We start from the raw sequence: 14,566 nt of genomic DNA on the forward strand, positions 1-14,566 counted from the left end.
TCTACCAAATTTGGTTGAAATTGGTCAAAGTTGAATTTTTGACCCTTTTGAGCGCCCCCTAGTGGGGCTGTTTTTGATCCGATTTTTTTTTTATTCGCACACTTTGTAGACCATGCCATAAGAACCCTAAATATTAAATATAAACTTAATCTGACTGTTGGTTCATGAGAAGAAGATTTTCAAAGATTTACCTAATTTTACCCCCTTTTCCCCCCTCTTGGGGCCACACCCTTTTTCTTCGCAAACTTGAAGCGGCTTCCCATGGGGATGCCTTGTGCCAAGTTTGGTCAAAATCCAATCAGTGGTTCTTGAGAAGAAGTCGAATATGTGAAAAGTTAACGACGCACGGTGACAGAGCCTTCAGCTAAGGCAACCTAAAAACCTTCCGTAAACATTAACACTAGCGTGATGTCATAGAATATCTTACTAATGTTGTTAATGTGATCCCCTGCACGGCCTATAAACATTAACGCTAGTGTTATAGAACAGAATATCTTACTAATGTTGTTACTGTGATCCCCTGCACGGCCTGTAAACATTAACACTAGTGTTATAGAACAGAATATCTTACTAATGTTGTTACTGTGATCCCCTGCACGGCCTGTAAACATTAACACTAGTGTTATAGAACAGAATATCTTACTAATGTTGTTACTGTGATCCCCCCTTCAGCCTGGTATACAACTAAAAACATTAACACTAGTGTTATAGAACAGAATATCTTACTAATGTTGTTAATGTGATCCCCTGCTCGGCCTGTTATGGAACTGCCTGACTTCAGCATGGTTATCTTTCCATCATCCTTCAGCATCCGTACCTGGATACTTGCCACACGGTTGCTAGGTAACATCTTAATAAATCTCTCCACTACACCAACCTGCTTGTGATTCTGGAACAAGTCACAAAAGATGTTTGATTAACAATTGAAAAAGCTCAACTGTACATCAGACAGGTGAGAGAAAACTCAACAAGAAGTTTAAGACAGCATATCAATTAGTCACTAAACCAAAGATAGAGAAGTAAATCTGTTTCAATATATGCAAAGGGATAATTCATTTTATAATGAACTGATGATCTATCAACCCATAAATTTAGGCCAGATCAGCCCAAGTACTTCAAAAATTTATCATTAATTACAATATTTTTTTTAGTATAAAAAAATCAATAAGAATTTATTTGAATAGATTTGGAAAGCTTCAAAATAAATGAATATTTGTTTTCACTTCAAAATAAGACCAAAGTACTCCAAATCTCTATTTGAGTGTAGATTATAATTGTTTACTCTAAAATGTCATAGCTGATAGTCTATGACCTGAAGACTTACCTGGTGTTCTATCATAGCTTTGAGTGTCTGATAGTCTTTGACCTGAAGACTTACCTGGAGCTCTATCATAGCTGAGTGTCTGATAGTCTTTGACCTGAAGACTTACCTGGAGTTCTATCATAGCTTTGAGTGTCTGATAGTCTTTGACCTGAAGACTTACCTGTAGTTCTATCATAGCTGTGAGTGTCTGATAGTCTTTGATCTGTTTCAAGTTGATGGGGTCTCCAGTCAATGTACCTGTCCCACTCCCAGAACAATCTAGCGTATATGTGGGTAATCCTGACACCCCAGCAAACTGTACACACAAAGAGTTCAATACCAGACTAGAAAATGTTTGTAACACCTGCATGTCAGTATCTTTGTTTGATGAATTTGAAGATGTCAAATGAGACCTTTGACTTTTAATCATGTGAAAATATTGGCAAATTGTAAAAAACGTAGGTAAAATTTACAGAACGGAACAAACAGGTATTGATATGTCTTACAGGTAAACCAAAGTGACAGAACAAACAAGTATTGATATCATGTCAATTAGTTTGATAATGAGTTATGTCCTACTTCGAGTTAAACATCAGAGAGTACATCCTTAAAACTTACCTTACATGTGATGATGAGTTTGGCATCACTGGTGGGATTACCGGCCTGGTCCCGTACCTCTACATTATAAGCCACAGCCTTACCGTTTTCAATCTCTAGCTCCTTGTCACAATCTACAAACAGGCTGTGAGGGGGACCTAAAACATTATGTACAAATGTTATGCTATATTACAGTTCAAGTTGTCTAATCCGGTAATACATGTGATGTGGAAATCTGCTTAAACTTTCTTCAACTTTACTAATTATCAAATCTTTGTATGATGTGCATTATGTTTTTGAGAAATGAAAATTTCTTTAAAAATGTCCATTATATGAGCAAATTTGCAGTTAAATATTTCTTGTGCTTGTTTTGTGGTACTATTTATAATTGGTTTTCCTATGCTAACATTTCAGACAACAAGGTAATGGAGATAGAAACTGCTTCACAAGTATTTCACTAAAAAATGTGACAGAGATCTGTACTGACAAAGTGATTTAAATATTTACCTGGTACAGAGGTTGATCTGTACTGACACAGTTTTAGATTTACCTGGTACAGAGGTTGATCTGTACGGACACAGTTTTAGATTTACCTGGTACAGAGGTTGATCTGTACGGACACAGTTTTAGATTTACCTGGTACAGAGGTTGATCTGTACTGACAGTTTTAGATTTACCTGGTACAGAGGTTGATCTGTACTGACACAGTTTTAGATTTACCTGGTACAGAGGTTGATCTGTACTGACAGTTTTAGATTTACCTGGTACAGAGGTTGATCTGTACTGACAGTTTTAGATTTACCTGGTACAGAGGTTGATCTGTACTGACAGTTTTAGATTTACCTGGTACAGAGGTTGATCTGTACTGACAGTTTTAGATTTACCTGGTACAGAGGTTGATCTGTACTGACAGTTTTAGATTTACCTGGTACAGAGGTTGATCTGTACTGACAGTTTTAGATTTACCTGGTACAGAGGTTGATCTGTACTGACAGTTTTAGATTTACCTGGTACAGAGGTTGATCTGTACTGACAGTTTTAGATTTACCTGGTACAGAGGTTGATCTGTACTGACAGTTTTAGATTTACCTGGTACAGAGGTTGATCTGTACTGACAGTTTTAGATTTACCTGGTAAAAGCCTAATCTTGAGTGTCTGACTGTCTTGTTCCAGTCCTGGTACTTTAATGGTCATGATGAAACTCTGAAATCATATCAATAAACACCTAAATATAACAGTATCACATCTCTTTTTCTTTAATATTGAAGAAATTTAATTAATATCATAGTAACTTGTTCACTGGTACATGTGACTGGTGTCTTCAGTAATGTTTCCACAATTAATGACACATAAATACTTATTTTAATAAACAACACTTGTACTCTGGACTCACCTTTCCAGCACTACCAGCTACACTTCCTTTGGCCACAATCCCCTTGATGATTAAGTTAAAACCTTTCACCTGTGTTGACTCATAACTCAGCTCTAGTCCACTGTAAAATAAGTCACCATTGTCAGTTTGTATTCACTAAACTCTTCAATGCTTTAACCCTTTCGGCGCCGTAGGCAACTAAAGTTGACATGCAGACAGGCCGCCGTTGGCAACTAAAGGCGACAGGCCACCGTAGGCGATTAAAATCAACATGCAGACAGGCCGCCGTAGGCAACTAAAGTAGACATGCAGACAGGCTGACGTAGGCGACTTTAGTCGACAATTTTTGCCATTGTTTCGGATCTTTTTCGGAAAATATTTGGCGCCGAGCTGTACATTGTGAGAAATATTTGGCGCCGAAAGGGTAAAGAAACACAGCCTAAAGTTTATGGAGTAAGACAAATGAGAAGAGAGTACCTTGTTCTAAGGCATATAAGCATAACAGTACCTTGCCTCCACTTCATACCAGTCAAACAGTACTTAGATTGTTTTTGTGTAAGCGGATGAAACGAATAAACCAGCTGAACCTGCATGAGAAATGCTAGGGACAGATCAGGACTGAAAGTGGACTAAGGAATGTTTACCACTTGCTGTTGGAGAAGTTCAGTCATTCATATCCAACACTAACTTGTTAACTATAATTAGTTGCTTAGAATTTCATCATTAGCCAGATTCAGTGCCCACATATATTTTTAGAAATGTTAAGCTAATAAGTAAAAGTTAAAATGGATGACATTTTATTTTTGGTTAATTATTTATGTTTGAAAGGAAATTCTGAAATTGCATTTTCAGCATTCCGTAAATTAGTTCCAATATTTGGTATAGATGAATTAGTTTATCATGGACTACTTCTGTGCCACCTACACACTTTCAACCAGGTTATGCAAAAGCGGTACCAGCTTCCAATTCATACCACAGTCACACAATACCTAGCCTCCAGTTCATACCACAGTCACACAGTACCTAGCCTCCAATTCATACCACTGTCACACAGTACTAAGCCTCAGTTCATACCACTGTCACACAGTACCTAGCCTCCAGTTCATACCACTGTCACACAGTACCTAGCCTCCAGTTCATACTACAGTCACACAGTACCTAGCCTCCAGTTCATACTACAGTCATACAGTACCTAGCCTCCAGTTCATACTAGTCATACAGTACCTAGCCTCCAGTTCATACCACTGTCATACAGTACCTAGCCTCCAGTTCATACTAGTCATACAGTACCTAGCCTCCAGTTCATACTAAAGTTATACAGTACCTAGCCTCCAGTTCATACCACTGTCATACAGTACCTAGCCTCCAGTTCATACTACTGTCATACCGTACCTAACCTCCAGTTCATACTACAGTCATACAGTACCTAGCCTCCAGTTCATACTACTGTCATACAGTACCTAGCCTCCAGTTCATACCACTGTCACACAGTACCTAGCCTCCAGTTCATACTACAGTCATACAGTACCTAGCCTCCAGTTCATACCACTGTCATACAGTACCTAACCTCCAGTTCATACTACAGTCATACAGTACCTAGCCTCCAGTTCATACCACTGTCACACAGTACCTAGCCTCCAGTTCATACCACTGTCATACAGTACCTAGCCTCCAGTTCATACTACAGTCATACAGTACCTAACCTCCAGTTCATACTACAGTCATACAGTACCTAGCCTCCAGTTCATACCACTGTCACACAGTACCTAGCCTCCAGTTCATACCACTGTCACAGAGTACCTAGCCTCCAGTTCATACCACTGTCATACAGTACCTAACCTCCAGTTCATACCACTGTCACACAGTACCTAGCCTCCATTTCATACCCCTGTCATACAGTACCTAGCCTCCAGTTCATACTATAGTCACACAGTACCTAACCTCCAGTTCATACTACAGTCACACAGTACCTAACCTCCAGTTCATACCCCTGTCATACAGTACCTAGCCTCCAGTTCATACTATAGTCATACAGTACCTAGCCTCCAGTTCATACCACTGTCACACAGTACCTAGCCTCCAGTTCATACTACAGTTATACAGTACCTAGCCTCCAGTTCATACCACTGTCACACAGTACCTAGCCTCCAGTTCATACTACAGTTATACAGTACCTCGCCTCCAGTTCTGGAGAAAACTTGATGGATGGTTTACTGTGATTGTTAAACTCATCCTGAAACTCCAATGGAATCTGGAACGGAACACCAACTCTGAACGGTCCATCTAACATTCCGACAGTGAACTTCTCTGGTTCAGCCTCTATAAATTACAAAAAGATCTCAGCAGCTAATAGGATTATCATGTAGATGTTAATGTCAAACACCAAACTTAATCTTTCAGCTACTGACAACATGTTTTTACAAAGTAAGCACTGGCACATCTGAAGCCCTTGACTTTTTCAACTGATATAATATAAACTTCTGGAACTAGATATTTTGACTTATACTAATCACTCTTGTTGGCCTGCATGTAAGGGCACAAACGGTTTTCTTGTGGGAGGAAAATGGAGTACCTGGAGAAAACTCACGTGGTTAGGCAGGTGACTCCTTACCTGATGTCCATTCCAGGAACTGAACCCTGGATGGCTAGGTGAAAGGTAGGTGCATTACCACTGTGTCACCTGACCACCCAGATTTCTTCTGATCAAAATCTATTGGTTTTTATTTTTAGATATCTTGTACACAATCTCTTTATTTCAACAATGGTCAACAGTGACATTTGACCTTTAACCTTGACCGATGACCATCAGAATCTAATCTGGTGTTAAGACACTATGGTGTGAATATTAACTAAATCCGTTCACGATATATCTCCTACACAAGGTTATCAAGAATGAACAGACGGACAGATGAAATGACTAACTACCCTACCTTACCTTAATCAGGGGTATAAAAAAACAAGCACTAATATTTCAGTAATTTCAACACTTGATCTCACCAATATTTAGTTTTGGAGACCTTACTGTTAATAATATTTATGACATCATTAAAGTGACACTCAAACACTTGTATTGTCATGAGCAACATTTAAATAGAACTGTGATCTGAAAAAAATGATCGCAAATTTATGTGATTTTATAAGTGACAGTCTTGTCAGATTTGTGATCTCGTCAGTAACATTTATATGATATTACCAATGACATTTAAACATTTCTGTGATCTCACCTGTACAGCCACTTAAATGTTCTCACCTGTGACATGGAACTTGATCTTGTATGAGGGTAGTTGTTTACCAGCATAGGTATTAGCTCCACTCTCATTCAAAACCACTTGTAATGATAAAGTATGGGGTCCTAGGTTCTTTATGTTCTCTGTGGGAGATCAACATAGCAATATATAGTATCAACTGATAAAAAATAAATCATTATTGTGTCAGACCTACACAGAGCCTAGTGTTGTGAAAATGTTTCTCAACAACAATTCAAATCTGGATTTACTTTGGATATCCTAAGATACTAAGTTAGTAATTTACTTTTTTCTGAACCAGTAACTCCAGTTCTTGTGTTTATAATGTGTTTAAATCCCATTTTTCTGAACCAGTACCGCCAGTTCTTGGTTTATGTGTTTAAAACCATTTTTCTGAACCAGTACAGCCAGTTCTTGTGTTTATTATGTCTAAGACCCATTTTTCTGAGCCAGTACAGCCAGTGCTTGTGTTTATAATGTGTTTAAAACCATTTTTCTGAACCAGTACAGCCAGTTCTCGTGTTCGTAATGTGTTAAAAACCAATTTTTCTGAACCAGTACAGCCAGTTCTTGTGTTTATTATGTCTAAGACCCATTTTTCTGAGCCAGTACAGCCAGTGCTTGTGTTTATAATGTGTCTAAGACCCATTTTTCTGAGCCAGTACAACCAGTTCTCGTGTTCGTAATGTGTTAAAAACCAATTTTTCTGAAACCCACTTAACCAGTACAGCCAGTTCTAGTGTTGCAATGTGTTAAAAACCCATTTTTCTGAGCCAGGTGTTTCCTATTTTTATCCATCAGTTCTTGCTGAGTTTATAATGAGTTACATACCCATCTTTCTAAACCAATAAGGCCAGTTCTTTCCATGTTGACTAATATGTGACACCATGACTTCATCACCACTGCTAGCTGTTCAAAGGAAAATATTGTGAATGAACTACAAACAATATCAAAGAAGTTTTATCAGCCAATCCTTCCTGAAAAGTTGTTTTAATACATTGCTTATCTGATTGAATGAACCAATACTTTACCAACACTTTACATATATTTCAAGTACCCTTCACCAACATTTTACCAATATTTAATGAACACTTTACCAATACTTTACCACCCCTTTACCAATATTTTTTGAACACTTTACCAATGCTGAACCAATACTTTTCCAATATCATAAAAAGTCCTAAAATGCAGGAAAACCCATAAACTGCAGGTTATTACAAAACATGAAATTTTGTTTCAAAGAATGTTGAAAAATAACCAATCAAATACTATGCAAGTAACAATTTATAAAAAATGCTCCAAGTTCAGAACCACTCAAACCTATTCAGGAAAAGAACAAGATGCTATGATGCGTTAGAGGAGTTGTTGCCCTTGTTATTTGTGCCATTAGGATAAATGATCAAAAAATTGAGCAATGGAATCTGAGTATTTAGTGTGAAACTTTAGCAGTATTAAAAATGATAAACTTTGTCTACTTACAGTGCCACACAACCTTGAGCTCTACAAGGAGTTTCTTGGACACTACTGCAGTCCCTGGGAGCTTGCTGATCAGCTCACCTTTCTTGTTAGCAATCTGGACTTTGATGTCGCCTGTAAATATATATTTTTTAATTAATTACCTGAACACTGACACAAATTTAGTATCTAGATGGATATTTTAGATAAAGGACCATACCCACTGTTTTTCCTGCAGGTCGTCTCTCATTCTGTTTCACTTCATAACCCTCTGGCCAGTTCACGATCAGAGTAGATGGTAATCTATAACGATAAATAAATAGAAATTAACTGAATTCTTTTACCTGAACAATTTAAATTCCATTAAAACAAATTCAAATTTCAACAAAGTTTAAAAAAAGAAAAAATTCATCTGCATTTATCATCAGATAGAGGCCTTTAGAAACATGTTTAAGAATGAGTACTTCCAGACTTTGATTTTAAATCAAACAGACGTCGACCAGCAGAGTCTACCACATGCAATCATGAAAACTGTACAAAGGGTGAATAGCACTATCTAATTATATATCTTGGAAATATTTTAAAATAATTGATAATGTTGAACTATTTGGGCTCACATCTGTCCTCAGTATTATATATGTGCAGGTGATATAATACAACTGGAGTCTCCAGATTATTAAAACAATGTTGTCAGAAGATTTTAACAAATGCTTTTCCAGGACAAAAACCCACTTGCCAATCCAGCAGGTGAGCTGCTAAGAAACTACATAGTGGTTTATGGTGTTGAACTATATGGCTAAGAAATAATGGACTGAATAATAGTTTAAAATATCTTCCTACTTGGCCTCCTCCTCGTCAATGTGTCTACGGACCGCCTGTGAGGAACAGCTACGGTCAAGCTTCGACAGGGGTACAATTTTCTCATCATCGTAGAGGGACTTTGGTTCCTGGCTGACCTCAATATCACCTCCTGTTGCATATACATCATTGTCATTCTCTCCGTACAGCAGGAAACGTTTGATGGTACCTAGTAGCATTGGCACAGTCCGCTGTATCCTCACCTAAACACAGTTGATCTCATTGCAGCTTGTGATATATCAAATTTAGCATCATATAGCCCAGAGTTCAAACATATGAACTCTGACTGAAAGTCATGGGGTGGGCTTATTACAGGATAAAGAGAGTACTAATATTTCCATACCATATAACTTACATCAGAATGATGTTTCCTTTTAAAAACATATTTCTTGGCAAAGAATGCTTTCATTTGCTTTTGTTTTTTCCAGTTTGAAATGCTTGTGAAAATATCGTTGATTTACAATTCACTGAATTATGATTTTTTAAAAAATATTTTGTTTGCGTTAAGTATTTGCCAACAAATTTCACAGAGTGTTGAACTGGAGAATTTCAATTGAAAAAGAATACCATATTTTCCGAATTACAAGCTGACCTATTATTCTTGTGAGTCAGGCATGCAGCTTACACAAAAAAAAAAAACAAACAAAAAAAGATCAGAAAGCATACTAGTACGAGACTGAACTGAGTTTTTTTACAGGTACCCCTGCCCGTCACGTGTTTGTGACTGAAACAGATCATCTACAGCCGTCATTTGCAATCTTATACAGGATGATTTGAAGTAACATTCTAGTTGATTTAATTAATCATACTTTTTGATACAAATCACATGAACATCTTCTAATCTTTTGCGGTTACTTCGAAGCCATAGCAGAAGTTTACAATAGCCTTTTTCCATCCTGGGTTCAAAAGGTCAAATACTAGGCCGACAGCAATGCTTGTTTATGATGTGAATGACTTTGTGTAACTTTGTGGATCAAATCAACAAAAAATTGGTAAAAATTGACTCTGCAGGTTATAACCTGAAAATATGGTAATATTATACAACTCCCAGTCTTCAAGGTTAAAAATATGACAATCTAAAAGGAGATATTCTACATTTGATTACTGATGGAGAAGCCTTATGATAATCATATTTTCTTTTATTCAGACAGACAAAGTCTCCTTTTAAGAGCACAATAACAAAAGGACATCTGTAAAGATTGACCCTTGACCCTTACCAATTGACCTTTCTTGAAGACCTTGCCATCCCAGTCCACCTGTTCGTAAACAGACCAGGGAAACTGTTTGTGTTTGGGTAGGTCTTGGCGAGTCACAACACCTTTGAAGTGTGAGAAACGTATCTGTTTATCACTCTGATCATGGCATTCCTTTAGCCAAGCCACAAACTCCCGATCTATAGCTGTTCTCCGCTCCTGAAAAATCAAACAAATGCCAAATTCATACCTACAGCACACTGTTAGCCATCACTGACTTTACTTCAATGCGAGGTTATTTTATGTCCTATTCCTGTGATATTTGTACTTTCTTTCTCTTTTATGACATATTTTGTTTTCATTGTAAAGCTGTTAAGACCTCCACTATTCTTTTCAAATATTTGATTTTGTTCATTGACATATAACATTCAGATTAGTTATATGATAAAAGTACGCAAAATTATACGACAGTATATCAATATAGTTTCCACAATGACCAATGTGCTTAAAAAATTACATGCAAATAAATCTCTCGTACTGAGAGACTGATCACATCAAGATGGCATGACATGAACAGAGGGGCAAGTATGGATTGGATTTCCATGCCATCCTGTTGTCTTTGACAGAACTCTAATAAAATTGTTATATATATTTTAAACATTATCTTTGACACTACCACAAGGCAAGTACTTGAAAAGAGAATTACTATTCATTTTAGCATCATTGTAAATCTCACTATGAAGCTCTGACTTTCGTGAAAATGCAAAGTTATATATAGATACGAATATATCTACAGAAATCAAAGATAGGGTACTTCACCCTCTGTAGGCTGAATGCTGTAAAACATTTATGTCAATGTCCATACTATCATTATTGGTACTTGTATGAGGGAGCACTTTTACTGTATAATTTTAATCAGGTGGTATTGTTGAGGTGCAGTGGTAAATATGTTACATTGGAGCAAGAACTAGTAGAAACATTCCTGGCATTCTAACCACTTGAAATTCTCACTCCTAAAATTGATTTCATATTAATACAACATTTCTAAAGCATGTTGGTGTTCCAACATTTCTGTAGTAAGACCTCTATTGTAGAAAAGTATGCAGTAACTCATAGATTCAAAAGTATAGGATCACCATGTGTGTAATAGTGTAGTGTGCTTCATCACCACAACCTTGATATGTCCCCACTGACAACATATTCAACAGTGCTGTTCTCTGGTCAAAACAACAAGTTATAATGATGACTCTCAATGTCTTACAAGTTCCTAACATTTCTGAGAATTTTTTTAGGCACACTGGAATGAGTAATAACATATATGTATGGTTTCGGGGTCCAAAAATAAAAATTACTGCTAACAGTTCCCTTACCTGTCCATTGACGAGATGTGAATACACAGTGTTCTTCTCTCGTAATCTCATTTCCAGGTCAATAAACGTGAGCTTATTGGTGCTCACCTGGAAATGGTCATTTGTAAACAACACCCCGGATATTCTAAAAATACAAATTGAAATTAGTTCAGTTCATTTCACTAAGGTCAAATTTGGGTAGGTATCATATTTAAATATGTCAAAATGTTGTTTAATGTCACTTTTTGGTTGAGATGTTGATTCACTAAGGTAAAACTGCTTATTGTCACTGTTTAGTTAATATCATGTTACACTAAAATCAGGTTGTTTAATGTCACTTTTTTGGTTAATATCATGATTCACAGATGCCATATTGTTTGATGTATTTTTTCATATTAATATTGTGTTTCACTAAGGTCAAAATATCAAATACCAACTCTAGGTTAATACATCTGTATATTATATCTTACTAAAATCAGGTTGTTTAATGTCACTTCTTGGTTGAATAAGGATCATATTTCAAGTGAAAAAAAAAGAAAAAACAAAGTTAAATAAAAATTAATATAAAATAAACAAGAGGTCGACTGTCCTTAACCATCACTTGAGATAGATACATTCTCAAACCTTTGATGTTATGACATGTCAAAGAAATGATCCTGTGAACAAACTAAGGTAACTATATAATACATGTGATGTAAATGTAAAATGTGCAAAACAAACTGCTAACCCAAATAAACAACCTGAGTAAGTTTCCTATGTAAAACAAAATACAATTTATCCCCTCCCCTGGGTAATGTAAGGCCCTGGGGTCATGAAATTCACAACTTTGGCAAATCACCCTTACACCATTTTACCCAAGAAGACTAAATGATATTACCATATCTGGGTACTGAGAAGATTTTTGAGTCTATTTGATCCTTTTTTGTCCTGTCAATCTTAGGGGATCAGTCAAGGTCAACATAAGCTTTACATCATATTGTCATCCTACAGTAATAATTCTACCCAAGATGGAAATATTTCCAATGGAAATTTATCGAATTATGTGCAAAAATGTAACATATTTAACGGGTCATAAGGTGCAGCTTTTTTCCTCGGCGGCTTATATACTGGTGCAGCTTATATGTGGACAAAAAAGATCTGCAGAATGAAAAAATTAAAGTCATGAGTCAGAACAGGGAAATTGAATAATTTAAATGCAGTGACTTGAAAGCACCATCCTGATTGGTCAAAACTATCAATTAAAAGCATCACTGAAACAATTACATCATCACTAGTCACATAATCATTTATCATCACTGTATAAGTTTTTATCAAATCAATATATTCCAATTCTTCACTGGCAAAAGATTTTGCGTAATGTCAAATCATCCTAACACAATGTCAAATATCGTTATATAAGGTCAAATGTCCTAACACAATGTCAAATATCATTATATAAGGTCAAATCATCCTAACACAATGTCAAATATCATTATATAAGGTCAAATGTCCTAACACAATGTCAAATATCATTATATAAGGTCAAATCATCCTAACACAATGTCAAATATCGTTATATAAGGTCAAATCATCCTAACACAATGTCAAATATCGTTATATAAGGTCAAATGTCCTAACACAATGTCAAATATCATTATATAAGGTCAAATCATCCTAACACAATGTCAAATATCATTATATAAGGTCAAATGTCCTAACACAATGTCAAATATCATTATATAAGGTCAAATCATCCTAACACAATGTCAAATATCGTTATATAAGGTCAAATCATCCTAACACAATGTCAAATATCGTTATATATGGTCAAATGTCCTAACACAATGTCAAATATCGTTATATAAGGTCAAATCATCCTATCACAATGTCAAATATCATTATATAAGGTCAAATCATCCCAACACAATGTCAAATATTGTTATATATGGTCAAATCATCCTAACACAATGTCAAATATCGTTATATAAGGTCAAATCATCCTATCACAATGTCAAATATCATTATATAAGGTCAAATCATCCCAACACAATGTCAAATATCGTTATATAAGGTCAAATCATCCCAACACAATGTCAAATATCATTATATAAGGTCAAATCATCCCAACACAATGTCAAATATCGTTATATAAGGTCAAATCATCCCAACACAATGTCAAATATCGTTATATAAGGTCAAATCATCCCAACACAATGTCAAATATCATTATATAAGGTCAAATGTCCTAACACAATGTCAAATATCATTATATAAGGTCAAATCATCCTATCACAATGTCAAATATCGTTATATATGGTCAAAAGTCCTAACACAATGTCAAGTATCATTATATAAGGTCAAATGTCCTAACACAATGTCAAATATCGTTATATAAGGTCAAATCATCCCAACACAATGTCAAATATCATTATATAAGGTCAAATCATCCTATCACAATGTCAAATATCATTATATAAGGTCAAATCATCCTAACACAATGTCAAATATCATTATATAAGGTCAAATCATCCTATCACAATGTCAAATATCATTATATAAGGTCAAATCATCCCAACACAATGTCAAATATCATTATATAAGGTCAAATGATCCTAACACAATGTCAAATATCGTTATATAAGGTCAAATCATCCTAACACAATGTCAAATATCATTATATAAGGTCAAATGTCCTAACGCAATGTCAAATATCGTTATATAAGGTCAAATCATCCTAACACAATGTCAAATATCATTATATAAGGTCAAATGTCCAAACACAATGTCAAATATCATTATATAAGGTCAAATGTCCTAACACAATGTCAAATATCGTTATATAAGGTCAAATCATCCTAACACAATGTCAAATATCATTATATAAGGTCAAATGTCCTAACGCAATGTCAAATATCATTATATAAGGTCAAATCATCCTAACACAATGTCAAATATCATTATATAAGGTCAAATGTCCAAACACAATGTCAAATATCATTATATAAGGTCAAATGTCCTTACACAATGTCAAATATTGTTATATATGGTCAAATCATCCTAACACAATGTCAAATATCATTATATAAGGTCAAATGTCCTTACACAATGTCAAATATTGTTATATATGGTCAAATCATCCTAACACAATGTCAAATATCATTATATAAGGTCAAATGTCCTAACACAATGTCAAATATCGTTATATAAGGTCAAAT

At 35.5% G+C, this 14,566-nt stretch overlaps 1 protein-coding gene across 1 annotated transcript in view; it reads right to left on the reverse strand.

Annotated features, from left to right (window-relative positions):
* Positions 1–14,566, reverse strand: part of LOC132564249 (structural maintenance of chromosomes flexible hinge domain-containing protein 1-like) — a 75,991-nt gene that overhangs the window by 41,625 nt on the left and 19,800 nt on the right. Inside the window, exons 13-25 of the mRNA XM_060228925.1 lie at positions 11,394–11,517; positions 10,048–10,242; positions 8,813–9,033; positions 8,193–8,275; positions 7,997–8,107; positions 7,349–7,426; positions 6,523–6,642; positions 5,447–5,591; positions 3,294–3,393; positions 3,031–3,103; positions 1,922–2,058; positions 1,485–1,619; positions 727–889 (exon numbers count right to left, since the gene is read on the reverse strand). Coding sequence (XP_060084908.1) covers positions 727–889; positions 1,485–1,619; positions 1,922–2,058; positions 3,031–3,103; positions 3,294–3,393; positions 5,447–5,591; positions 6,523–6,642; positions 7,349–7,426; positions 7,997–8,107; positions 8,193–8,275; positions 8,813–9,033; positions 10,048–10,242; positions 11,394–11,517 — 1,685 coding nt within the window. The remainder of the gene's footprint in view (positions 1–726; positions 890–1,484; positions 1,620–1,921; positions 2,059–3,030; positions 3,104–3,293; positions 3,394–5,446; positions 5,592–6,522; positions 6,643–7,348; positions 7,427–7,996; positions 8,108–8,192; positions 8,276–8,812; positions 9,034–10,047; positions 10,243–11,393; positions 11,518–14,566) is intronic.

This window comes from Ylistrum balloti, unplaced genomic scaffold (genome assembly GCF_031769215.1).
Source record: "Ylistrum balloti isolate Yb309-2 unplaced genomic scaffold, AGI_CSIRO_Ybal_v1 Utg369680, whole genome shotgun sequence".
NCBI lineage: Eukaryota > Metazoa > Mollusca > Bivalvia > Pectinida > Pectinidae > Ylistrum > Ylistrum balloti.